Source organism: Strix aluco, chromosome 1, assembly GCF_031877795.1.
Source record: "Strix aluco isolate bStrAlu1 chromosome 1, bStrAlu1.hap1, whole genome shotgun sequence".
NCBI classification, from domain to species: domain Eukaryota; kingdom Metazoa; phylum Chordata; class Aves; order Strigiformes; family Strigidae; genus Strix; species Strix aluco.
In genome coordinates, this window is record NC_133931.1 from 81,928,263 (window position 1) to 81,956,177 (window position 27,915).

At 42.9% G+C, this 27,915-nt stretch overlaps 1 protein-coding gene across 5 annotated transcripts; it reads left to right on the plus strand.

Moving 5' to 3' along the window:
• The first annotated feature begins 521 nt into the window (after positions 1-521).
• On the plus strand, positions 522-27,433 carry OTULINL (OTU deubiquitinase with linear linkage specificity like). Of its 5 annotated transcripts, none has more exons than XM_074826155.1 (8): positions 524-733; positions 15,218-15,377; positions 15,486-15,517; positions 15,625-15,716; positions 19,465-19,614; positions 20,382-20,510; positions 23,767-24,039; positions 25,204-27,433. In XM_074826155.1, exons 1-8 carry the CDS (start codon positions 637-639, stop codon positions 25,381-25,383), a joined length of 1,113 nt encoding a protein of 370 aa, XP_074682256.1. In that variant the 5' UTR covers positions 524-636; the 3' UTR covers positions 25,384-27,433. The 5 variants fall into 5 exon arrangements, with proteins under 5 accessions (XP_074682267.1, XP_074682256.1, XP_074682273.1 ...); XM_074826172.1 differs by lacking the exon at positions 524-733 and adding an exon at positions 3,881-3,948; XM_074826191.1 differs by lacking the exon at positions 524-733 and adding an exon at positions 13,920-14,081.
• The last annotated feature ends 482 nt before the right edge of the window (positions 27,434-27,915 follow it).

Below are 27,915 nucleotides of genomic sequence, written 5' to 3' on the forward strand. Positions count from 1 at the left end.
GATGAGTGAGGTGGGGTAAGGAAAGAATCTCTTGACGGACCCTTTGCTTGCTCTTACTAAAAAGGCTCTATCTATGAAGTGATTTAATCCTATCTGTGTAAAGTTTGCTTTTACATAGCACAGTCCGTATCTTAATGGAGAAGGGATGCTTGTGTGGACCACCTGTTTCCTCTTCATGGTCAGTGTTTCTACAGAAATCACATTGATTGCATGATAAGTAATGTTAAATGCTTAGCAATCAAACATGATATTGGAGTTGAAAAGAAGAGGTTGTGACTCTCTGAGGACTACCACTAAGATAGAGACCGTGTATGGGTGGTACATCACAGTTTGAAAATCACCCTGCAACCTCCAGCCCTCAAACTTGGAAGATGCAGAGGGAGGTAGCAATGTGACCTTTATAAATAGCTGAGTTATGCTCATTTGTTTTGTTTTTTTTCTTGTGGCTTGGATATGGAGAAGCATAGACAGCCTGTGTGACTTTGAAAACTTTAACGGAAATGAAACAGGAAGCCAGATCCTTTCACGGCTTGTTGATCTGTGAAGGCAAGCTGAGTCTGTAGAGACTCATTTTCTACCCCTGGCAAAAGAAGTCAGGGGAGAGAAATCCAGCCGGGGGGATACTCTGGAGAGGAGATGCAGAGGCGACATGACAGAAAGGCAAGTAAGAACAGAGACCCGTTCACTGAGCAAGAAAAACGAAGCAGAATTAACCACTCAAAGAGAAGTGTTGGTAAGTTCATAGAGCTGTGCTCTAAATTTTGGCATCTCACCAAGCTGGTGATCAGCTATAGAAAGCAAGCCCCTGTGCTGCAGATCACATCTGCATGGGCACTGCTTTTACCTATGCATTGGAGTATACCTGACCTTGGTAGCAGTAATAAATGATGATAAACAGGGAAATGGTTCCTGGCTGTTAATAATGGACTTGAAAAACTGAAGGGTGAGGCTCTCACCAGTTCTGCACCTAGGTTTCCTACTCTTACTGGGTTGGATGCTGTTGGTTTTGTCTCAGCAGACCCTTTTCACACTCCTTTTGAATTGTTTACGTTCTTTGGGCTGTGGTTATACTCCTGCTGCTCACCTGCAGATGGGAGCAAGAACATAGCAGTTGCTTCTGCTGATGATTTGTGGCTTTAAACAGAGACAGTTAAAAATGTCTTCACACTTTCTTAACACAGCTTTCAGTATAAGCTTTTGCTGTAATTGCTATGAAGTCTTCTGTGGGTACAAGTGGAGGAGATAGTCATGGTCATGCCTGCAGCTTTGAGATGCTATGACCTAGAGAAAAACCTGGAGGTTCATGTTATGGGCAAGTTCGTAATGCTGCCCTAAAGGAAGGAAGTATCATAACTATCCCTAAGCAGCAGAAGTTTGCCATCAGCACATAGCCTTGCCTGAGTATCATAAACATGTGCAAAATGCCACGACCAGAAAGTCTGGAGGAAGAGAATCAAACTTAGGCTGCTTCCAGCCTGAGCTCCCTGGAGCTCTCCCCTTGTCCCCACGGAGCTGCTGCCTACGCAGAGGCGAAGCAGGGGACGCATTACTTCTGCAGAAAAATGTTCAATACAAGTAAGGCCTTCTCTAGCTCCCTACATTGTTTTCTAAGATATTTTGGGCAAGTCAACTTTCTGAAGCTTTCTGAACCCTTGTAGCAGCACCAGAACTACTTCTGCGCAGTCCACAACAGAAACTGCTTTCCAGTTAGCTGCTATTCCCCTTTTTACAGTTGATCCTGGCTCAGACCTAGACCTTGCTTGGTCTCCTTAGGATTCTCCTAACTCATAGTCAGTTAACAGGAATGGCATGCCCAGACTAGTCCAACACAGAGTGCGGGAGGCCTGTGTGTTACCTGGGTCAGCCCCAGCAGAGCTGTCTGCATCCAAGGCCACGCAGGGGCTTCTAGAGGAGCAAGGCGGGTAGAGGCTGTCCTGTCTCAGCAACTTGCAAGGAGGAGAGACAACACCTCCTGCTGAAGTCCACAAATGGGAAAAGGTAGTAGGGAGCTCTCCCTAAGCGGCTCAGGGAAGAGGTCCAGAAAGAGCTTGAGGAGGGAAAAAAGGACAGTATTAGTTAAAAAAATACCTCAAGAGGTTTCAAGTAAGTGATCTCTGTTTGATTGATTGCCCCAGGGCTTATTCCCAGCAAGAGCATGGGTGGAAGGGCATAGGCTATTCTCTAGGTCACACAGACGTGCTGAATACATGCCCCGAGAAGAGAGCCCAAAGCCGGGAAGTGGGAAGGACTCACTGATATGGGGGTTGATCTGCAGTGTTTGTACTATGCGTGTTTCATCTCTCTTCTCTAATGAGTCAGCAACCAAATAAACATTAACTTTCAGGCCTGTTTGCACAAAGAAATCACCTATTAAATCCTAAAATCTTAACACAGGTTAGAGAGGCAAATTTGGATTTGGCTGGAACGCTAAACCATCAGGCGGCACCCACACTGGCCCGCCCGAGAAAAGGGGAAGCTGAAGTGTAGGATAGGTGCAGGCAAGACACGGCTCAGAAACAAATCCCATCCCAGGTGGATGCCATGTGAGCCATATCCTAACGTCACCTCTCTCAGCTGCGCCTCCTGAGACGCAACTATGTTAAACCACAAACTCCATGCCCGAACGGAGAGCACCAGCTAGCTGATGCTGCAGAGAGACATGGAGGTGGCACGTAGAAATTTTTTTTTCCAAAATGGATTTTTCAATGCAGCCAATTGACAGCTTTAGGCCTCTCAAGTCAACTATTTACTTTTGCTATTTTTAGCTGGTTTTTAAGCCTAGAGTTTCTTTTACTTGGATAACTTGGATGTTTGTGGCTGTCTGTGAGCACACTTAAGTGAGTGCTTGGTACATCGATACTTAACAGGTTTTGTCTGTTTTGTTCCTTGCCCAGATTAGCTGAGATGGATGGGGAAACAATGTGATATTCATGCCAGATGGAACAAATCACTGATTCATGAAACATGTTGATTTTCTACCTCCAAGCATTTTAATATCTTATGATATTTTAGAAAAAAACAAAAACAAAAACAAAACAAAAAAAACCAACCAATCAACCAAAAAAAACCCCAAAAGCAACCCTGTAAGTTTGTCCTAGCTCTGCACTGGAGCAAACTACTTGTAACTCTGTAAAAGAGTCAAGTCTGTGTCACTTGTTCAGACCATTACAATTCCCTTCTGTTTTTCCTGCAAAGTCCCTAGGGAGGTGGAAGAAAATTTTTCTTTAATGTGTAACCAGAAAAGAAATTACACTGGCCTATGCAAATTCTCAACCTGCAGCTGGGACAAATTACACTTAAAAGATCGCTGTAAGGGAAGGTACCTGGCCAGGGTGAATTTCTTTCTGGATGAATGCCTTTCATCTTGGTAATGAGTGAAATTAGTAAGGAAATCAACATTTAATGATAGTCAAAAAAAAAAAAAAAACAACTCTGAAGTCACTAAGCTGTGTTTACGTTTCACGGGTACATTTCAGACAGATGCTGATGACGTTGGTCTCCATTAAGGGAACTGCTGCTATAAAATGTAAAATAACGTTGTGTGACACTACAGCACAAATTATATCAAATTGCTGGCGGATCCGCAGGGGAAATGGAGAACTCCCCTCGCTTCTTAAGCCGAAGCCAGGCCCAGCGATGGGTGACAGGGGTTACCCTTTCTCCCCGACACAGGGTCCGCGACCACCCCGCCGCCAGCGCTACCTCGCGCTTTCTGAGGCGGCCGGGAGGCCCCGGGCCTTCCCGCCACCCAGCCCAGCGGGAACCCCCCGCACCCCTGATGCAGGGGCAGCGCGGGGCGGCGGCCGCGCGGGGGGGCCCCGCGCCGGGCCGGGCGGGGAGCGGGAGGGGCGGCCCCGCGGGATCCCCGCCCCGGGCGGTGTCGGCGTAGCGTTTGTAGCCGGGGTTCGCTCCCCAGGGAGGAGGCGCAGGCGGAGAGCGGCGGAGCGGGTGAGGCGCGGCGGGGGGTTCAGTTTATTTGTCGCTTCTTTGTGGTTTTTTTACTTTTATTTTCCACTTGCCTCTTTTGGGGCCGTTTTCCTCAACGTGACAATACCCGGAAAGCTGCTCCAAAGGCCCCCGCGGCGGGACGCCGAGGGTGCGGCGGGGGGTGGGGGGGGCGCGGCACGGCGGCGCCTCAGGGGGGCCCGGGCAGAGCCGGGGTGCGGCGGGTGCCCTGGCGGGAGGTGGGGGGGTTGGGGTGGGCGCGGGCAGGGGTGCGTTCCGCGGGCTGTCCGCGCCAACCTACCCGCGGGTCGTCGTAGTTTTAAAACAGCAACGCGTGACATTTTCACGTCAGGTGCGCATGGGGGGGCTGGGGGTGGGGGTGGGGGTGTGTTGCTATTTTTTTTGTTGTTGTTTGGGATCGGTTTTTTTAAAACTGAATTTAAACGTTGGAGACTGGCTTCTATTCCCACCAGAAAGTCTGAGGAAAAAGGGGATCAGAAATGAGTACGTGATTCGGGAAGACTTGGGGCGATGGACACGCACCCCTGCTGATCTGCTTGCCAGTTGCTCGTAGCTCTCAGTATTATCCGTCTCTTAAGTCACTGACAAGGGGCCTTTTAGACTGAAGATACCATGCCCTACCAGGCTGCCTTTCTGCTTTGATGGTTGCTGGTCCAGCTCTCATTTTGCACTGCTTTCATACTAACCAACTGGTTTGCTTTTTGGAGGAGCTGTACAATTGTATTTGCCTTATACTTTCATTTTCTACAGTGGAGAAAGAACCAGATTTCTGTGGTATTTAGTAAGTGAGTGTTAAGCTAGTGTGGTGCTAACTGCTCTCTTGCTAATATGTGCAAGTACAGTTATTCCCCCTTCTGTCCTTTGGCCTACTCTAGTTTCTGCAAGTGATGAAACTAAGAGGTAAAGTGTGTGAAGAAACGACCCATTTTGGTTTTAAGGCTCTGAAAACTTCTCTGTAGTCACTGAAGTTTACTCCTTTAAGCATTTTATTTCTTACTGCTTGGCAAATAATTTTATTAGGAATTGATGGGGACACCATACAGTAAGAGCAAAAGCTGCCAGTTTGCATATCTGTACAAAATACTGCTAGGTGAAGGGTGTTAGAATTGATTTTCAAGGGCAAAAGCGGCATTAAAATGCTGGTTGGCATATTAACTGTAAGTGCTTTTATGGATAAGTATCTGCATTTGAATTTAGAATTCTGAAAAAAAATTATTTAATTTTTGTATTTCAGAGGGTTTTTTGCCACTGGGATGTAAGTTTTTTCATTTCGTTTAACATTTTGGACCAGGTTGCCTGACTAGATGGTGTGGTTTTCCCGTTCAGCATCAGGACTTTCTGTCCAGCATGTTTCTTAGATATAGCTTCCAGGTTAAATCCTACCTACCAAGCATATAGCAACAAACACGAAAGGGTTTTTCAGTAATGTCTGCAGTTTTTCTTGAGCTTAATATATGAAAACGATTGACCTTGCATGATTACCCAGACAAATAAGTTTGAAATTTCAGAAATGCCTCCTGACCTAGTGCAGCTGAATCATGGGAGTCACAGTGCCAAACTACACTAGGGAGGTGAGTATGGTTATAATTTAGTTGTTTTGAAAACACAAGGGAGTAACTAGTGCTCAGAAGTCAAAAGGTTGTATAATTGAGCTGTTTTCATTACACTTCCATAACTAAATTTATGGGTGTAATTAGAATTGCATAAAGTTTACCTTAAGGAGCTTCTTAATTCTCTCTTGGTTTAGGCTGTGAAACTGTTTTTTTTAAATTACCGTTAGGCCACCTTAGTTCTATTCTAATGAAGTTTTTATTCAGGCATTCTGACTTCTAAAGGAGTTATAATGCTCTTTAAAGTCAAACACTAATCTGAGTTGCTGGCTGACATCTGACCCTGAATTCGCTTCAGGATCTGTTTTCTGCTTTGAGGGAATTTGCGAAAGCACGGTGGACGCACGGCATCCTTTCTGCACTACTGGGTTGATACAGCTGGTGTGATGCCAGCACGTATCAGGAATGGGGAGTTGTGCCCATGTGCTCTGTTGCTGGGATTCACGGCGTGGCAAACACTAGTTCTGTGCATGGTTGCAGCACCGGGGATCAGACATGACGATCTTCCAGAAAGATAGAGGAATAGCTATTTATTAACTGTCAGTGTTTCATGATCGAAAACTGTCAGGACTGTGTAGTTCAGCCACAGCAACGTAAAAGTAAATGGCAGTTTTAAGAGCAGAGTTCGTAGCTAGGGATCTTGCACCAACTTCTGAGGTGCTAGAGAGAGTTTAGTTTTTATATTACAAAATTTGTTTTGATGGAAAGTTTGTTTTTTTCCCATGAACAGTAATAACTCATGGTTATTGCTTGATCATAAAAAATCATGTCAAAGTTTTGCCCCAGCATAAATGAGGAAAAGAAGGAGATAAAGGTCATACCGTCCACTTTTTGAGAAGGCTCCAGTGAAGGCAAACATGTAAAATACTCCAGAACTGCTGCAGGCTACTTCATTAATTTTCTGAGAAATTATTAAGTCAGCAGCTTTTAGCTTCTTTTCAGCTTTATTCTGTCTCTGTAGCTTCTTCCCATTTTTTCACTGCAGAGGAGTGATCCTGTACATCTTTTGCATCCTCAGGATCCAGACCCCCATGCTGGGATTTCTCTGTAGCCTGTGTGGAGGTGCTGGAAGCTCCTGACAGAGAAAGGAGGTGTGTCTCTAGCTCCTGTCCCTATGTCACCGGCAGGCACAGATGCCACACCATGTACCCACGCAGAGGGATGTGGCTAGCAGGGCAACTTGTGCTGCCCAGACATTTCTCTGAGGAGAAGGCTATGGAATGACCAGATGAGTTGCGGTGTCTTATTTGAGCTACATCGCATTAAGATGGAGGGCTAAAAATACAGGATGATGTGGCTGTATATGCTCAGTCCTTAGTCCTGTCGCTAGCTCTGCATGTGGTCTTGGACAAGACCCCATCTCAGATTCGTCATTCATAATACATTGCTGAGATTTTCCAGATTTTTTGAGTGCTTAACACTTATGTTTCCAGGACGAGGTGGTCATATTGAGTGAATGGTGCTATAAAAGTGGGAAATGTGTACCTTAGCATCAAACTGGTGCCTTGATAATGATGTGGTGCGCGCGGGGCTTTGACTGTTGTCAAGTCTGCCCTAGCATCTGTGCAGCGAACAGGCATCATGGCAAGGTGCTTGGCACTGCCTACAGGTCAGCGGCCACCGGGGAAATGCCGGCAGGTTTTTAATTGCTGAGTTTGTGCAAAATGAGTCTTTCTGCAAACTTAAATGTTTGTTTTAGGTCTGTCTGTGTGACAAAGAGACATCCTACCAGTTTCCCCCAGTTTTGCTCTGAGTGCAGCTCCATGCCATGCGTGTGCCTGCTGCGTTTGTCTGGGAGAGACCTACAGACGTGTTCGCTGTCCTTCAGTTCTGGTTTCATTTCATGTCACTTCCTGCACACAAATTTCAGCTGTGACATGCATGCCAAAGGCTGAGGCCTTAAAAATAGGGGATTTCATATCATTGTAGATCTTTAAAAATGACCCTGCCAGGTTCCAAGGTTAGAAACTGTCCAGTACTATGTATTTCACTTTCTTAGTTTACAAGTGAAAGTAAGTTGTGCCTCTGCCAAGTGCCAGTCTCTCAAGAAGAGCTCGATATGCAGGGTCACACTTAACCATATTTTGCAGGGCTGCATAATTTGTACTTTATGTAGACCTTGCCATGTAACTGTCCAGTTTTTAGGCAGTTCGTGCAAATAGAGAGGTGTCAGGGAACTGTGGTGTCTTGGTCCCTGCGACCAATGTCTGGAGCGCTTCTCTTGAAGCTTCTTTTGGCATCCAAATGTCTGTAACAATACCAAATGTGCATTAGCAATAATAATCATGTGTTTTTACAAGCAGAGAGCTTCCACACAGAATATTCTGGGTTCTTGAATCACATTTTTATGAAAAGTTTGTACTAGTTATGACTTTGGTATTCTACTGAGTGATAGTAACTAAAATTTAAGTTATCTTGATGCAGTAAGTTTTACCTTTCAGCATGCCTTTTTTGCTTAAGATTTTAGGCAAGAAGTGCCTGGTAATGCACTCTCAAAAAAAAAAGCAGAGGACTCCTATGTGCACCAGCTAATTAAGAAATGCCAGCTTGAAACTGTTACCCTTTAAAAGGTGAAGAGAGAGCAGAGTTTAAACACTCCAGCTGCTTCCATACTAATAGTATTAGCTCTGCAGGATAAAGCCGAGGTTTTGAATTTCATCATGCTAGATGTTGAGAGGCGGGGCGAAAGAGATGCAAGACCAATTTCTGGCATTTGCAAGGTATCGAAGCCATCACTCGGAATGCTTTCTGTTGCCTTTCCCTTCCGTTTCTAATCTGTCTTGGAAAGAGGAAGAGAGACAAAATTCCCAAGCAAATAACACAGCTGGAATAACCTCTGCACATACCTAGTGGGAAGGCACAGGCTTTGTGATCTGATGCACCACCAGGAAATGTGAATTATTTGTGATTATTAATCATAAATCATATATGATTATTAATTCACATGAAAAATACACAATGCTGCATGGCCTGCATGCAGAGACTGGTACACTTTTGGAGAGGCTGTGTAGACAGACATAAAATCTGTGTTGTTAGGGCACAGCAGTCAGATCCTGTACAGAGGTGGGAATGATGAACTGCATGGATGCAACATGGTCAAAGGCGGGCTGGCTTTCAGAGCAGGGTCTTTACCTGATGGCAGATGTACGCACTGCCTGTAAGAATTAACAGCTGTGACTGATACTGCTTAGACAGTGAACAAGCCCAGATGAGTTGGTTTTGTTTGTCATGGGTTACTTGATGCTGCTGTTTTCCCAGCTATCACTTGGGATAACTGTTTATCGACAGGTAGAAACTTAAAATTCCTCGGAATGTCCTGCAGCGTGTGCCTGACAAGTTGACTGGCATTTCTTGCTGCTTTGTCCTCTGGGCTACAGCACTTCAGCAAAGGGTGCTCAAGGAGTCAAACCGCTGTTTAGGAATGAGCCAGTGGGTGACCACCGAGGGGCTGGGGAGTCACCTGGGGCCGTCCAAGGGGTGTTTTGTCTCAGGAGCACTGCTGGTGGACTCCAATAAGCAGCTTGTTTTCCTCTATGCTGCTCTTACTGAGATCTGTCCCATGTGGGTTTCTGTTGACAGTCCCTCTTCCTCCATCTAGGTGTCTTTCACCCCTCCTTGTGTGCATTTGGGGGGTTTCTCTGCGTCCCTCCATCAGTGCCAGCCTGGTGACCACTGCTGCAGGTTGTGCTGGAGTCGTAGAGCCCACCAGCCCCTTCCTTTGGGGTGACGGGCTCAAGAAGGTCCTGCTCTTCTGGGGTGGCAGTGACCCCGGTGCCTGCGCTGCCGGGGGGGTTGGGCGTGCGTGCAGGCAGGGCTGGGGACTCTCCATTCTGGGGAGCCCCGAGGAGGGGTCAGCCGCTGCAGCAGCCTGCGGGACCTCTGCCTGCAGAGACCTGGAGGGATGCTGCCTGTGGTACCACCCAGCCTCCTTACACCTAATGACTGCACATCCGTGGAGGGTTTGGTTGTAGGTACAAGTCTTGTGCTGTCTAGCAAACAAGATTTCAAAAAAGGAGGAGGAAAATAATTCTTACTGCAAAGTAAGACTTCAACTTTTTTTCCCTGTAACCAGAGCTTCAGTTATCTAGACAAATCAACAGAAAACCCCAACGTATTTATACCACTTAGCCTAGCATAAGATGTTCAGGGGGAAATACTTCCTTTACTCCATCAGTTTGGATTCAGCACAGCAAAAAAAAAAATAATTATAAAAAGCATTTTGTGAGTTGTGTTTGCAAACAGATAAACCAGAAACAAACAGGGGTGGCATTGGGGATGACTCAACATGCCACTCAGCAGCAGGCGTAATAAGAATCCTTAGAGTGGGCTTCCTTCAAATAATAGATTTAGTGTGTTTACGTAAGTTCTGTTTGAAGTGTACAGGTAATAAATAGTAGTTCTGAATAAAGATGGATTTTTTTCCCACATAAAAAAAAAAAATCATCACAGTAGCAGAAATTTCAGAGACTCCTTCTTTAAAAGGAGGTTATTTTATTTTTTCATTATTTTTTATTCATACTTAGGAATAAGAGCTCTAAAGCGATACTTGGGTTTTTATGGCATGAAATGCTTTTCATGTATTGCTTGGGACTGTAAATTCTCTGAAGGCTTCTCATGTTTTTTCTTTTCATGTAAATGGAAGTGTTGCTGAGCTTTAATCATCTGAAGGTCCTGGATGAAGCACCCTGTGCCTTAAAAAGGAAGCTGAATTATACAGGAGATCAATAACTGAACTTTCCTTTTATTCTTGTAGGCATTTGGGGAGAGGGAAAGGGTATATTTCAGATAATCACACAGTAGGTAAGAACGCATTATGCTTGTTGCTACAGAGCAGGAATAAGCAAGTGTCACAACTGGATAGATATGTTAACAGCAGCAGTTCGGGTCCTGTTGACGATCAGGAAGTCCAGAGAAGGCTGCCAGCCTTTCTACTCTATTTTTCCTGAAAGATCTTTGCAGAAAGAGGACAAGGGCTGAAGAGAGAGCACTTGGGACTCCTACGCAGGACAGCTGTGTAAATAAAGCCTTTCTTGCAAGGGATGAGCCTCAGTGCTGCTGAAACTATTCTGTTTTCTAGGTAATTGCATGATTCTAGTTACCATTTGGTGCTGGGATCCTGTTTTGTTATTTTTTGGAGTAGAAGTTGAGATCTGATCAGCAGATACAGTTGAACTTTTGATAAGTCACTGATGATTAGCATCTTTGCCTGTAAATAATCTCTTTTTCTTCTTATACCAAGTAGAGATCCTCATCTCTAGTTGTTATGTTAGAATAGGTGAAGAAGGGTTTTTTTAACAAGGTGACATTGCTTTGCTCTGTAAAGGAAGGGTTTCCTAATGAAATAGTTACCGAATTAAGCAGTGCTTCCACATATCTTGGTGTTTGATCTGTTTTCAGTAGTTTTTCATTTTTTTGGTGTGGCACTGATAATAAACAGGGAAGTCAAAGACTCTGTAATTACTTGGCACTACTTAAAAAGGCACGTTTCTCTCTTTTATGCTGTTATGGGGTGTAATCTGTTGTAGGTATTGAATTTGTGTAATTAATAGCATTTTGTCTGGGTCTCCCTCTTGGCTCAGTCAGGTGACGTGTGTGTGCACATGTGTGCATCTGCATCATGCTGATGCCTGCTCTATAAGGATAAATTTAATTGTTTTCCCTTAAAAGAGGGACTTAGCCTGTTTTATAACATACCTCGGTACTGATACTACGTAGCCTGGAAAAAAGTGATGTGCAGCTGTGAAGAGAGCTCTGTGGGCACACACTGAGTGCAGACAGGCTTGGACCTCCATGCCAAGCCTTGTGTCTCTCAGTTGAGGGGTCTCTCTTCCTAGTTCCGGATCGAAGAGAGGAAGGAGAAGGAGGGGTATGGGTGGTCAGCAGAAGGGTTGGAACAGAAGGATCCAAAATACTGCCTCCCTCTTTGAAGGAGGGGATACCTGCTTTTCGAGAACTAGGGACATAGTCTTGTGTGATGGGAGTATGAAACTTGACCACTTTACGGTAACAAGGACTATGTCCTGCTTTCAGCACCAAAACGACTGTGAAGAGGAATGTCCTGAAAAGAAGTCACACAGCTTTTAATTCTGTTATATTCCTGATGGCCTTGTTACAGAGAGGGAGGAAAAAAGTAAGAGGGTGAATGTGCCATCAGACATGCTGGAATATTGGATAGTGCTTCAGCACTGCGTACAGTGCTGTCTGCTAGTTCCCAAGCTGATCTCTTACATTTTGCATTTCACCAGTTATGCATTTTTAAGGTGGTAGCCTCCAAAATGTTGTGAGGGCATCAAATGTGGAGCTAATCCTTTAGAGACTCTTCTTGAGTTACTTGTGAAAGAAGGAGATGTTGCACATGTCTCTTACTCATCTTTTTTCTGGCTTTTTTTGTTGTTTTGTTTTTTTTTTTTCTTCTGTGTGTGTGTCTCTTGCTGACTTTGTGGAGTGGTAAAAGCTTAAGGTTTGGCACTAGCAGGAAGTTGATGTGGCATGAAAACACGGTGTGCTACTTGCACTGTAAGATAAACACTGCTATCAGCTCCTATTTCAGCGCTGTTCAACCTCTGTTCATCTGAATTTCTGCTAGGAGCTGTGTTAGAAGTCCCAGGGCTCTGTTACCCACCGTGGGGGAAGAGTCAGGCCTCCCTGTCCCTCACAGTGATGCTTGCAGTCAGTCTTCAAAAAGATGTGAGCCCAGCAGCTGGTCGCAGCACTGACAGATTGTCACTGTCTCCTGAGGAACAGGATGAATTGTGTCCATATCTCAGGGAATGGATTGGGTTTAAAAATCCGTGGGTTTATTTTACTCCCCCCACCAGTGTGTTATTAATTTAATTGCTCTTCAGTTTCTGAAGAATTTTGGAGGGGGCAGGGAGGGGGTGGAAAGATATATTTTAAACTGCCCTCATCTTTAATTCATGTCTTGTTCATGATGGATTTTTACTAGCAGCATTTTGCAATCCAGCTGCCATTTCTAAATGTCATTTACTTGAATAAAAAAATGTAATTATGTTTCTAAGTGTGACATAAGCACTGAAAGTAGTAACTGAATCACAAAGTGGTGTTTGAACAGCAGCTTTCCCATGACAGGAGAGAAAGTTTATGAAGTCCGGGGTATGCTGTAATACAAGCGTAGCAAAAGTACTCAAAATCACTTGTTTGTGGGTTTTCCCATCTCCCATTAAGCTTTTTATTAGGGAAATATCTACTTATAAATCCCCCATATTAAATAAAAACAGGTGATCAGTATTTGGTTATCTCATGTTCTCTGACATCGATTTGTGTTTTTGATTGAAATCAGTAAGCCAATGCTTCCCAGCACTCCTTGAAGAACAGTTGTTCACGCACCTGTTAACCATGTGCCTTGGAAGGGGGTTTGTTGAACTTCAGTAGGTTTCTTTCAGGATTAATACCATCAAAAGCTTTTTCTGAAGATTGTTTGATTCAACTTAAAAGCTGATGAAGACCTCTCGTCTTTTTGCCTGTAAAAGGGGTAAAGGAAGAAATTTTACATTCACATGTATTTCTGGTACTCCATAAAGCAAAGTATGTCATTTTAACTGATGGACCAGCTCTCACTTTTTACAGTCCCAGTTTGTTCAAAATCAAAAGAGTGACCATACACTTGGTTTAAGTAATGAAATGAAAATTTGCTGCATCTTCCTTTTGATACTGTATGTTTAAATTGCTGTTAACAAATTTCTTTGAATCATCATTGGTTTCCAAAATACCCACTTGATCCATGGGCTGAACAACATTTGTAAGCCTTCAGGTTCCATTCTAGTTAGCAGAAGGTTCAGTTATTTACAGTCTACTGAGGTATTTTCAATGCTGATGCCTTTATATCCTAAAGAAGAGAGAGAAAAAAATTGCAGTGGCTTGATTCTGCCAGGGCTGTCATCTGTTACTAATTCTGAGTTGTTGTCCTGTAGGTAGAAATTTGGGTGCTTACTGAGAACATGCCTGATGGTGTCCATCAGCAGTAAGTGTGTGTGTGTGTGTGCTGTAAGTGGGAATGTCCTGGTGTTTCCATGAGCTGTGCCATTTTCAAACCTTACAGCTGATGTTTTGCTGTCTGTTACTTGACATCAGTAATAAACGATTCCTGCAGCTTCAGATTTTTGGTCTTTTTAGTTGTGCATGAATGCGTGTCTTGCTTTTTCCTACTCAGCGTGTACAGGCGTCACCCCTGGTCATGCCAGGTACGCACAGGTTAGTGCAGCCTATGAGTAGAAGCTGACAGAAGACCTGTTTGTCATCAGGTTTTGTGTAAATGGGATCTAGCACCCCAAAAGCTTCTTCTGATTACCTCTTTAAAGTTTATTAACACCTTTTCATTTACAGGTCTTAACCTGCCTTTTGTTCATGGGAGAAATGAGGTCTGGGTCTTGCCTCTGGACAACTTGCTTATGACATCCTGTAATAAAAGTTCTTCAAACAACAGAATATTGGAAAAGACCAAATATCAGTAATGCTCTGTATATATGCAGCAGTGCTTGTAAAAATGTATGCATAGCTATTTATCTCGTTGCCACAGTTGGGATTCATATGTAACTCTTCGGACTGGATAGTTGTCCACAGTGCATGGGCTTAACTTCCTTGGAAAATTTAAGCCCTTCTTAAATTTCCTGTTAAAGCCAGGAGGGGCAGAAGTTCAGCTGACATAAAACTATGCTGAATGAGTAATTCCCTTTGTGGACTCTCTGGACAAGAGTGATTTCAGCCTTCTCTGGGGATGCCTTTATAAAAAGTTGAGTTCTTCTAAAGTTTTGTACTAAATCAATAAATAAGTTAATAATAGAGCAGCTGTTGATCATAAACTCTGGGAATTTCCTATACTCAAATTTCAGCCAGAGGATAAGTTTCTCACTTAGGGAGCAGATACTGCCTTTGTCAACTATTCACTCTCCAGACCCTCTCTCAATTCTAGGTTTTCTTATCAACAAAAGACAACCAAAACCTTCCCTAACCCTACCTGTAATGCCAAGAGAGTGACAGAAATGTGTCCTGGTTTAGGTCTGTGAAGAACGGTGAGAGCACACCCCCTTTGTGATGATCTTTTGAGCTTTCTACCAAATCGCTGGGGAGGAGCTTTCTCCAGAGTTTTAAATTGACCCTAGACTTAACCAAATTGAGGCAGGAACATTCCTTTAATTCCCTGGGCAGTCGTATGATGCTTAGTCAGCTAATATTGCCTTATATGGCCCATTTGTAGACTACAACTCCCAGGAACCCCTGGTCTTTAAAACCTTGACTTAGTGACAAAGTAATATTGGTACAGGTGTCTGGATCAGTACATCCTGAAGCAAAAAAAAATATTTTTTTTCTTTTTGTTACTGAACAGCTTGATATCAGTTTTCCTGTGACTCCATTGTAACTATATATCTAGCCTTCACTGTGTGGAGGAAGGCTTGGAAATGTGAACCGTATGCACCCAAAACCCTAGAAACTTGAAAAACTAAGTATATAAAGTATATATATTAAGTATATAAAAATATACTCACCTTTCACATTTTGTGTTTTGTGTTTCATTTGGACTGGCATGGTACTTGGATGATTTTTCTTTTTGTACGAAAACAAATAGAAACAAGTATTGCAAAACAGTGACAAATTTTTTTCCTCTCTTTTTATCCCTATTTTAGGAAGGCATGAGGTGCGGTCCTGGACAACAGCCACCAAGCAATCTTTGTGTCTCATGTGGCAAAAAGTGAAAGTGCAGCTAATGCTAAGCATGTCTTTCCTTGTTGCTGTTTTCTGGTATTGCAGAAGGCTATACAGCTTTTTAGCACAGCTACTGAAACGGTAGGTTTTTATTATGCAGACTTTAATCTTCCATGCTGTTGCTTATTTCAGTAAATATTGACCTTTGACAACTCCCCTTTGACACCTGTTTTATCATTTGGATTTCAGGTGGAGCAACTACCTTCAAAGAAAATTCATAAGTAATCTTCCTGTTGTCATTCTGTATTCCTTAACCCCTCCCACCACTGCTACCCTTTAGATGCAGAACAGCAGAAGTTAACTAATCTGTGTATTAATTTTGATTTAGGGAATCTCAGTGTGCTGACAGAGGTTGATCTACTTGGTTACAGTGCAAGAGAATGGAAAGGAGAAACAAAGCATGCCAAACACATGAGGGAGGTAAGAGTTAAATTTTAATCTCTGCATGAGGAGAGGGAGAAGAAATACCTGGGAAAGGAATAGCACTCCCCCTGCATCCAGCTGCTGCAGCTACCAGAGCCTGCTACACCAGCTGGCCAAATGGAAAGCGAAGGGGACAGCATGAACATGGGTCTAAATAAAGACTAGACTAGAGCAGGTAAAAATGTAGATCAGGTTTTAGTCGTGAATCTTCTCCGAATTCCCCCTGTAGCACCAGCAACCCACACAGCGGCTTTAACAGGAAAAATCATCTCCAGTGCTACAGCCCAAATAACTTGGTCGTAGGTGCTGTCTCTTGGCCAGCCCTCTGATTTAAGGTAAAAACTCTCATTCCAGGGAGGAATGAAACACCACACCCGTTTCTCTTCCAAGCTCTGAAGGTCCATGTGACAGCAGCTGGTTCTTGGTGGCCCGCAGCAGCCGCCGAGGCCGCCTGTCCGTCCAGCTGCACTGGCCGCAGCTGGGGGCAGGCAGGGCAGGAGCTCACATCTGACCTGTGCTGGGTTAGGAGGCGCTCAGCGGGCGAGGAGCTGGTGTGCTGGGTGGTGGCCATCCCCTGTCTTTGTGCAGCATCCATCTGCTCCAGCTCTGCTCCCCCGGCCGCCCGGCGCTGCCGTGGCGCTCCCTGGCCCAGGCTCTTCTGCGCTGCCATCTTACCCTGTGCCAGGTGCAGTGAGCAGGACACACGCAGGTTAACTATGCCTGGCAATTCCTGCTGCCTCATACCACACATAGCTAGGACTAAGAAGCTACTAATCTCACAGTTAATGTCCTTGTCATCCTCAGCACCCCAATCAGCTGCTGAGGGGTGGCTGGAGACAGCCCTGGGCTGCATGGGGAGGTGGCAGCCTCCACTGCTTGTGGGCCTCAGCGCTGCTCTTTTCCAAGTCTCCTTTTTTTTTTTTTTTTTTAAATTCTGTGGCTTTTATTCCTTTCCATGTAGGGTTTTTTTTGTGTTTTGTTTTTTTTTTCTTTTCCTTTTCCCCCCTCTTGTATCTTTGAGCTGCTAGCTGTGACCATCTTAATAATTATACTTCTCCCTGGATTTTTATTTCTCTTACCTTACATCCTTTTACCTGAAATAGTTTCTCACAGCTTAGTATGTTTTCTTCATAACTGTAAGTCAAGGTGACAGAGTTGTGCTGCATCAAACCGGTCTTTGGATCACAGATAGCTGAACTCCTGAGCCAAGGATCTCCTCAATTCATGGTTCACTACTGCTAGATACACTGTTTTCTGTCAGCTCACTGACATGTTTTTCAGTTGTGTACACTGTGTGTATGTGCTTACACCTGATAGGCAGAAACAGCAGCTGCACTTCCTGCAAAAGACATATGTTATTGCTGATGCAATGGGCTGTTGCAGCTATATCTTGGTGGCCATTAATGGAGGCAGCGTGGCAGGGGGCATGGCGAGAGCAGCGGTGCCCACTGAAGGGCCCTGACCCATGCTTGAAGTTGGAGCAGCACTATGGTATCCTAACTTGTGACAGGGATGGGCCTCCAGCAGTGACACACGTTTTACGACTCTCTGTTTCAACTGTGTTAAGACTTAGTCACCAAGATAGGCTCAAAGACCGTGGGCTGGATCTTTACTTTTCCTATAAAACTTCTAGCTAAAGTAGCTATACTGATAGTAGAGTAGTAGTATCTGTTAAAGCAAGCTTAGACTCAAATCCAGTCAAGCAGCTAACTAACTGTGACATTATAACCTAGTGTCCTCATGGTGTGGCATTTCAGACCAGTGCAGGACAAATGTAGCATCAGGTCCATATTTCTGATTATTTGATAACAGTGGGAACACTATCTGTGATATGCAAGAGAGATCAAAAAGACAGAGGGGGCAGGAGATGCAATAGTAATGAGAGACACCAGCTAGCGATCTGCACTGGCAACATCTGTGGGTTTGAACTTAAAAGTGGTGCCAATGTTTCATGGATCAGCTTTTCAGGGAACCTTTAGGAAAGGAAGCAGCCCTTGCCTTGGTCCCAAGTAGTGCACAGAATCTGCCTCAAAACGTTGTTTTCTAATTCCTGTTGTTGCTCTCTGGAACAGGAGATGGCACATAATTGTATTCAACATCCTTGCAAGAACAACAAAGCAAAAAAAATTATTACAATTGCCTCCACTTTCAGAAAGGGAAACTACATAAAAAAAAGGAAGTATGTTAAAAAGAATCTAAAAGACAGCTAAGAGACTTTAATATTTACAATCAGTGTATTTGACATATATATAGCTTTAGGTCATGGTATTTGAATCACAGAACAAATGCATGCCAAGGAGGACTTACGAAAGGGTAAAAAGAAGCTGGTAAGACTAAACAGCAGCATAAAGGAGTTATGAGAAAAAAGATCGTTTGCAAAAACATGGAGTTGTGTCCAAATGATGAACAGAGAAAGGATCCGACTTTTCCACATTAAATGCAGAAACACAGCAATGCCAAAAGTGCCCAGAACAACACACAACAAGGCCAAAAGTTATTTGGAGGAACAAGTTTCAAAAGGTAGCAAAAATTCTAATAAATTTGCAAACACATACTGAGCAACAAGCCTGTCAGAAAATCTGTGAGCCTTCTAGATGGTGAGAGCTGAAAAGGAGACTCCTTTATCTAGAGCAGCCAGTGGATGGCTGGTTATACCAGGTAGAAGTTATCACAGTAAGGAGCACATTTGAGGATGAGGTCTCATGAGATCCTGGACCAGCCTAACCTGCTTGCTGTCCCCAAAAGGAACAGTCCTTTGTCTTTTTTTTTCACTCTTTCTCACCTCATTCTAGTTAAGCAGTCCCTCTCCCTCTTTTTTGCTGGCTCTTAAGTCTTCTGTTGGATGTGGTTTACCAGGATGGTGAGCTGATAGAGCAGGTCATCCCGATGGAATGTTCTCTGAGCCACCCGAGCTTGCTGAAGCAACAGGAAGCTCCCCCAGCAGGCTTAATTCAGTAGGCTTGCTATCACAGCCAGTGCAAAGTAAGAGTAGGGGAGAATGTGCAGCTGAGAAGTACTGTTGGGAGGACGTGAGGAAGCAACTGAGATGAAAGAGGACCAGGAATTGAGACCATCTTCCTCCCCCCTTCAGGAAGCAAACTGTAAGACTGATGCAGCAGCCTCTGGAACTCTAGAGTCCTCTTTCTAATTCTCTGCCAGTTTATTGCTCTGAATTGTCTCAACAAGGGCTCAGATGAGAGCCAGAGGTAATGCAGAGGAAATACAGGGAGTGTGTAGCTGGAAGAAGGGCCATCTGCTTCAGCACAGAGCTGCCAGATCTGCTCAGCCTCAGGTCACCGTCGCACAATGGATTCAGGTCAGTGTAAGGAGATGTTTTTGACAAAAGAGTTTTCTCCAGACGCCTGTTCGTACCCTTTTGCTGCTCCATCTCATGTGTCAGCACATGCTGGAAGTGGTTGAGGTTAAAGCTATTACGGCAAAGAAGTCTTTGCTGACCTGCTCTGATTTGGGTGACCATGTGAATGTTTATGCTAGCAACAGTGCTGAGACAGCAGCCAAGTCACTGGGTTTGGAGAGAGTGCAGAATGACTCTTCAGGAGCAGTGCCAGTTTAAGGTGTTTACAAAACCCATGGTGTTGGAACATTTTTGTGTATATAAAACTTAAAAATATACTCTCTCATTCCCCTAGCTCCCTTTTATAAGTAGTTTGGAATTGGACTCCAATCAACATGGGTTTTGTCTAAAATTTAAAATTTTTATTGCTAATTTTTTTTCTTTTTGTAGGCATATGAAGAATTATTTTGGAGCTGTCATATCAAATACCTGCGACAAGTCAGGAGGGACAACTATTGTGTACTAAGAGCGGTGCTTTTTCAGATATTCAGCCAAGGCATTCCTTTTCCATCATGGATGAAGGAGAGAGATATATTGAAGGTAAAATTAATTTCCTAAATTATCACAATTCAGGTAACCTTGTACTGCAGAAGGAAGCTTTGTTCAATGTCAAAACTGACATGTCTGCTATGGAAGTAGAGGAGAATTTAAAGAGAAGTTGTTCATACTCTTTGAACTACACTTCATTGAAAAATTGTCCCTGATCTAAGCATACCAATGTGAATATGAGTCTAAGTGGTAAAAAAAAAAAAAAAAAAAGTGGATGGATAGATGTTACTGCTGTCCTGCTAGATGTCATTCCCTTAACACAGAAGGATATCTGAATCCTCCTCATCCATATCCATTCGAAGCCGAGTGGCTCACTTGGGAGCTGCTGAGCATGTTGCTGGAGCAGCAGGAATCCTGCCCTGGGCTCCAGGAGCTGTAGCAGGAGACAGCAGCAAGGAGGTGGGCAGCTATAGCTGCTGCCTTTGCGGGGGCTGTGCAAACTGGAAGGTGTCTGTAATCCTAAATATCTCACTGAATTTGTATGTATTCAGCTTTTCCAGAGAGTGGGTTATATATTTTGCTGAGAGCGTATTTTCTTATTTTTTGGCTGGCCCTGTTTTAAAAGTTTCTTAAGGATTTGGCAGTCAAAGGGAGCCTCCTTTGAGTTGTTCTGAGGCCCGTTTTTTTTGTTGTTGTTTGAACTGTACAATTTAGAGGATAGAACCACATCGTAAATTGTGTGTAGATGAGTTTATATAACTTTATATTCTACTTCTTGTTATGGTTATGATTAGTTTTTTTTTCTTTTCCCCCCCCAGCTCCCTGAAAAGCTTTTGTATTCTCAAGGTTGCAACTGGATTCAGCAGTACAGTTTTGGGCCAGAAAGATACACAGGTCCCAATGCCTTTGGCAAATTGCGCAAATGCATGGAGACATTAAAGACAAATGTGAGTACTTAGGAAATGGTTGGGAGGAATAAAAGCACTGAGACATGGGTTGAGACAGAGATAGGGAACTGCTGCTGGTTACATGTTTCCATGGCAGTCAGCCTTCCTCCCAGGTTCAGAGAGTTGAGCTGCTGGGAAGGCCGTCACCTATCCTGCAGGGGAATCCAGCTTTCAGAGATCCACTAGGCTAAGTACTCAGGGTGCCCCTGTAAGTTAGGGAGGCCATCCTCCCCACAGCTGTTACTGTGTGGCTAGTCACCCTTGCCGTCAAGGGGCTCCTGCCAGTATCTCATCATTTCGATTAAAAATACAACATGCTGTATGAGATCCTCGTGGAGTCCCTCCCCAAATGGGAGGGAACAAACAAACAGTGCATTTTCTTCTCAAACTATTGTCTTTCCTTTGCTCCCATCTCCTTGAAATGTTTTATTTATCCAGTTTTACTATAATTTCTCTCTGTAAGCCGAGGCACTTGATTACAAAGACCTGTCAGCCTCGCTGCCCCCTCTGCTCCACATAGCCAGATTGCCTGCATCCCCAACCACAAGTATAACTCTTATTTACTTATTTAAAACTTGGGGAACTGTAGTAGCCCCAAAGCCTTCTGAAACAGAGATAAAAAATTGGCCTGACAAGACCTTGTGCCTTTCTTGAGCTCTTCTGGGGTTTCTGCATGTTTGCAGTTGTGTGAGCTCTGGACTGTTCCTATTTGCTTTGCCACAATCTGTCCCTAGCACACCACCACCCTCTTCTCCCCATCTTCCTCCTGCCTGGAAGTTGCTCTGCGTGCTCTCCTGGGTCACAGCCATCAAGTGGATACTGGTATTTGCTGGACTCCAGTGTTCTGGCCAATTAGGTTGAAACACTTCCCCGAAGGCATCCATTATCTGGTATATCAGACCTTAAACTGTCATTTTTAATTCTACAATACACCATGGTTCCGGGTTGTCTTACCACAGCCACAACAGCTTATTTTAGTGGTACACAGCTAAGTTAGTTCCTTTTATACGGCCCTGTGTATATGAGCCACAACTCTGTAGTTTTAAATGCTATTATCAGTGATAGTAATAGTTACCTAAAGAAACACAACAAACCATGAATAGACTTATTTAGCTCTAGAAACAAAGCATTAGTAATAAAAAGAGGGAATTCAAATAGAGATCTGGTCTTTGTCCCTTGCCTGCACCCTTGCTGTGCCACAGTGACAACTGTCTGTCTTCTTGAGATGTGCCTGGTGGTTCTTGTGTGCAGTTCTTATTTTGTTCTAGGCACTCTTTGCATTTGCCAGCGTTAGGTTGTTTGACTTTTGTTTTTAACTTGTAGTTCTTTTAAGTTGATATTAGTCTCTTAGTATGAAGTATTTAAACTGGATGTTAGTACAGAAAAAAGTTTCAAGTCAGCATGGTGAACAAATCCATATAATTAAGAAATTGTTGCAGAGCAGCTGTATGATGCATTACAGAATCAGAGTCACAGAATCATCTAGGTTGGAAAAGACCTTGAAGATCATCTAGTCCAACTGTTAACCTAACATTGACAGTTCCCAACTACACCATATCCCTAAGTGCTATGTCAACCCGACTCTTAAACACCTCCAGGGATGGGGACCCCACCACCTCCCTGGGCAGCCCATTCCAACACCTAACAACCCGTTCTGTAAAGAAATGCTTCCTAATATCCAGTCTAAACCTTCCCTGGCGCAATTTGAGGCCATTACCTCTTGTCCTATCGCTTGTTACTTGGTTAAAGAGACTCATCCCCAGTTCTCTGCAACCTCCTTTCAGGTAGTTGTAGAGGGTGATGAGGTCTCCCCTCAGCCTCCTCTTCTCCAGACTAAACAACCCCAGTTCCCTCAGCCGCTCCTCGTACGACAATTACGCTGTTATCGGGCATGAGGTCTAGCTCCCAACTTAATTTTATTTTTCTAAAGATGCTGTTTGGCCAGTGACATGGATTTTTGCCTATTTTCACTAACAGAGTTCTCTGCTGCCTTTTCCAGCTCCATCGTCATCTTGTGGACAGCTGCCTGCACATGCTGTTGTGCCTGGGCCATGTTGGTTAATAGGTGCTTTACACTTAGGACAGACTTTTCACTTAGGTAGTAGAGGTCCTTTAGCAAAGGTACATTAGTGATTCATCTGCTTGGTCGCATTTTTAACCTGTAAGGAAAGTCTTCAGGAATGCCTGAGGAGATGGTGGGATCTGTTTCTCAATTTAGTATTTATGGGTAAGTTAGATTTACTGGTTTTTTAGTTGCAGTTCACAGTTTGTGGCCACTTCAACATATAAATAATATAAGCCCAGAATTAACTGAAATTCATTTGAATCCCAGTCATTGAGCATCATCTCTTACTGTGGTCCCAAAAACCCCCTCAGTTCCAGATGACTTTTTAGCCACTGTGTTCAGGACTGGGTGCTTTAAGCTTTCTGATTTGCTGCCCAGTCCATCATGGTCCCCTGGATGGCCCATTTCTGAGTGTGAGCACTGCCTTTTGAACCTTCTAGAGCAACAGAGAGCTCAGGAGTTCTTGTTATCAGCTGTGAGCAAAACGAGAAATTCCTACCCTGTTCCTGTCCCATGTATGTCTTTGTTTCATCCCTTCTTGTGCAGCCACCTTACCTGGACCTCATGAAGCAGAAACACTAAATACACACAAGTGTGTACAGTTCATAATACCGTTACAGCTTTCCAGTTTGCATAGGTTCCTTTTAATTGACACACTTCTGAATTGGGCTCAGCATCTAAAGAATTCAGGCTAGGGCAACTTTAATGTAAAGTGTACTATAGAGGAAAATCGCTGAATTTTGGAAGCTGGAGTCATCACTTAATCTAACTTTTGCTTATGGCTTAGTGTGTATGTCTGATGCCCCCACACAGATTTCCTGTAACTTTCTGAGGTCCTTTTTGTGGTTACGCTCCATTCAGGCTCTTTACTGACGGCAATACCTGGATTTTCTACAGTGGCGGTGGGTGGCATTTGTATAGGGGAATTACGTTTGCTTTCTCATAGAATATCATTAACATCCAGATGCTTGGAGCTCTCTGTAGCAAATAGGTTCAGCTGGATAAATGGAAACTGAAATGTGTAAGGCTTCAAATTTCACTGCAGATCTGAAAGAGCCACCTGCTTATTTGCACCACCGTTTGGCCACAATAATGGTATGGTATAGGCTGGCAATTGTTCCTGTTTTGGAATCTTTCATATTAAATAGAATTCTTAATAATTTGATTAATATTCTTCTGTGTGCTTTCCAGTGGACTGAAATAAGTGCTACTAAAGATCATGAAGAAAGAGGAAACATGTGTAATACACTCTTTTCTGATGAGAGCAAGGAGCACAAACTATATGAGGCCATAAAATTCATCATGCTTTATGAAGTTGTCGAAGCCTATGAGCAGATAAAGAACAGGGAAGAAGCCACACATAACCTTTTTAGCCTTCTCCTTGCTCGTGATTCTTCATCTGACCCTTTGAGTTTCATGATGAATCGTCTGAACTCCATAGGTGACTCTATTTGTCTAGACCAGGTAATGATACAAATGAAAAATAAATCACAAAACTTACTTCATCTCTGATGTGATTAGGTGAATGTATCATACATCATCTGTGACAGCTGGCCCAATTTTTTTCTTTGGGATGTGGGGAAGTGGACTGAGGATAGTCATTTATCTTCCAGGAAAAAAACTGTAGTAGAATAAAATGGGGTGGACAGTTTTCTTGCTGGGCCAGAAATAAATGCTGCAAGCTATCAATGAAATACATAGTTTAGCATAATGATACCTTTGATATATAAAATAATTTTAGATTATGCAGATTTGAGCTGTTGCTTCACTTTTCCCACCTGTTCCACCATGCCAAACCCTCTATCACTCTATTTTTTTCCCCTCTCTTTGGTTCCCATTAGATCTCATATCTGTTAAGAGCAGAGAACTCTAACTGTTCACCTTTATACATTAAGATTTTATTTTCAATTTTCTGTTTAGTGAGGAGTTAAGTACTGACGTCTAAGCTCCACACTGCCACTCTGCAAATAGTGTCACTTTCCAGTGGGTGAAATTATTTCTTATAATCAATTTCAGTTATCAAGTTAACTGTTACATGTTGCAGTCATCTTCAGGAGCAGTTTGATAATAACTGGACAAGTTCTGCTCTGTCTGGCTATGCCCAAGGATATGAGCTTTTTCCAAAGCATTTTTCCAGATGAAGCAATCCTTTGCAAGAAGCATCAATGAAGATGCCAGTTTTCAAGTTTCATATACATGAAGTACAAGGAAATGTATTCCTTTTATTGTTATATTTCCCTCATGTAGCAAGTGATCGCAAGGTGGCAGGCTTCCCATTTTTCAAGGTGTATCAATCTTTTAATAATAGATAGTCCCTTCTTGCTCCCCACTAAGCTGTATGAGCTGGCTTTGGGAGCAGGTTATGTATTGTGTCAGGTGAAAGACGGATGTTTCCAAAGTGTCAGGCATTAACCAGGATATCCTCTACGTGCAAAAGAGCAGTGGAAGGACTGTTGGAACATTGAGAATACCCTCAAACTTTTCATTTTCCGATTCCACTTACAAAAGGGCCCCTTCTATTCCTTGTCTACTGTTTTGAAGCTAGATGACTTGCCTTATCTTGGATTAACTTTGGTTTAGTTTTCTAAGTCTAGAAAAAGATGACTTACAGACTTCTTTCATCTTTAGGTTGAACTGTTTCTTCTTGGATACTTACTTGAAGTAAAGATAAGAGTTTACAGACTGCATAGGTTTAATACTGAGGAATTTCAAGTAAACTATCCAGAAGAATACCGAAGGGAATGGAATGAGATTTCTCTCCTGACCGAGGATGACCGCTACTATCACATCCCCCTTTTCAGAACGTGAAGGACCAGTGACTTTTTTTCCTTTGTGTAATACCATGTGAGTGACCAGTTCCAGTGAATTAGGTTTCTAATCCGCAGCAGTTAAGATTTTGAGAATGCTTGTTAATGATTACAAAATGATTTATGGGTTTATTGTGTAAACATTTTGCTTTCCCATTGCAGCTCAATTCACCATCAGTCAGCCATATATTGCTATACTGTCTGGGGGGAAAAAATGTCATATTTGAGGGTTGTCAGACAGAGGAGGTTGGACTGCATGACAAAGGCAAAGGTAATGCTGGGTTTTCCATTGCTAGCCTAAGGGTTTCCTCTGACATCTCTGGATGGGTTAAATGCAAGTTTCTACAGCAATTGCTGCCTTTCTCTCGTCTGTCTCTAGCTAGGGAGGATGAATCACAGAGGAGGCAACTCCTGGAGTCCTACAGTTTATACTCCAGGCTGTTAAACTTGCATTGACTTGGGGCTAACTAGGATGGGAGGATGTAAACTGGGGCCTCTGCATAGCTGCTTCAAATCCCATTTGTCTTCCCCTGTTACTGGAACTCCTCCTTCCAGGGATGGGCAGAACAAGCAGCTGCAAGCTGTGTGTACTTCAGACACGTGAAATTAAGCTGTGTGCGCTCAGCACTGCTATCTGAAGGTGAAGAGGTGGTACACCGCGGGGAAAAAAAACCCACCACACAGACACAAGAATACTGTGCCAGATGAATAGAAGATCTACTTTATAACTGAGGGAAGTACTTTCTCAAAGCTAAAAAGGGTAGTATTAATTAATAATAACATGCAATAGAGTGAGACCCAGTAGCTGCCCATGTTTTTTGTCAACTTGTAAATCCTTTAAGGGCTGATTTCAACTTTACCCACCAAGATTTCCTTTGCAGTTTATCTGAGAAAGCTGTGCACAGAATACATTCACAAACACTGCATGTTCAGAAAATATTAATTTTCTATGCATTATGTGAATTCAGCAGTGTGTGTACATGTTTTATCCTCTGAGTATGTAGTAATCTCATTGCACAAGATTTCTATCTTTAGTTTAGACCTCAGTGTTTGAAGAATTCTGTTCAGGACAACTAAACAAGATTTACCTTATTATGTGGAACATTTTGCCCAGTTCTATTTTCTAAAAGAATCAATTGTGTTTTGATTATTTCAAAAATAAGGGACCTTAATTTGAAGAAATATTAAAATGATACAGCAGATCTAGCAAAATATTTGTGAAAAGCTTACAATCCCATAGGCATATGGTTGCACTGAAGAAAGTGGGATTTATTAAGAAACAAAGCCTCTCCTTTCCTTATCCCAGAGATACGGGGTCAGGCAGGTTTCTTTTTCAATTTCTACAGGAGAAAATACAAGCCAGTAACAAAAATGTGAACAGGGCCTGCAGGAGCTAAAGCAGTTGCATGAGGTAACTAAATGGTAACGCTTGGAGTGTACAGAGAGTGCTTGGTTCCTTTGTGTAAAGGAAGACAATTTTATCCCTTACAGTCCTTTTATTTGTATGTACATGTATATATATTTATAAACACAGACACCAGAGTTCTGTATTGTAACAGTTTTGTTTCCTGAAAGTTTTTCTGAGTTCAGTTTTGTTCAATAATTTGTAGCTTTTAATTAAGAAGGCTTGATACCTATAATAATTTCATCTCACCAAAACCTGCATATCAAATACTTTATTTATTTAAAAGAAACTTTTTTCACTGAATGAAATAATTTGCCTAGTTTAGATTTGGTTCTGCTCCGCATGGGGAAATGTTATAATGCCTGAAAGTAAGGTATTGCTATTTATTTAGCATCAACAGTAACATTTACAGCCGTCAATAAACTTGTCTATATTTTATTCTTGTTTTGGTACAAGCAGACATACTAAAAAAAGAGTGTATTTTCGTAGCGGGCTTTTTAATGGTTTGCATATTATTTATGGTTAGGAATACAAAAGCGTTACACCTGAAAGTGTTAAATTGTCAAAATGTATGTTTTTGTAATCTTGAGCTTATTAATAGCAGGGGGTTAATAAAGATCTAACACAAACAGTGGCATTTATCTCACCAATTTGGATGTTTGCATCTGAACTACGTCACCTTGGGCTCTCTGCCTTGTCAGTGGAAGGCAGTGGCATGCAGAGGAGTGCAAGGGTCTCTACAAGGGTCTGCTTCCCCTCATTGACTGTAGTGGGAGCTGGCAGTGATTAGTATAAATCTCTCTGCTCTAGACGTTCGAAGTTAGGTGAGATTAATTTTGTCTCAAGCATACAGAAAGGACATGCTGAAACAGATCTGCTGGCTTATCAGATGTCAGAGCCAAATCACAACAGGAACCAGAAATGGGATGTGAAGAAAGAGGTGAGGATAATTGCAAGTCTTAGAGATAAATGCAGAGAGAGATCTATACTGGATCTTAAGAAACACTGAGACAGGTTTGGGGCTGCACTGAGTTTTAATCAGGTTCTCTGATAATATATTTTACATGTATAAAGCAAAAAGTCTATTTTTTACATATAAATATATGTATGTACATATATATGTGTATA

What these genes read in the sequence shown, in the direction of transcription:
- OTULINL (XM_074826155.1), top strand. Translation starts at nt 637, where the DNA reads ATGCAGAGGCGACATGACAGAAAGGCAAGTAAGAACAGAGACCCGTTC. An exon ending in TTAGCACAGCTACTGAAACG is followed by an intron (nt 15,378 to 15,485) that starts GTAGGTTTTTAT and finishes TTTGGATTTCAG; the next exon opens with GTGGAGCAACTACCTTCAAA. An exon ending in ATGCCAAACACATGAGGGAG is followed by an intron (nt 15,717 to 19,464) that starts GTAAGAGTTAAA and finishes TTCTTTTTGTAG; the next exon opens with GCATATGAAGAATTATTTTG.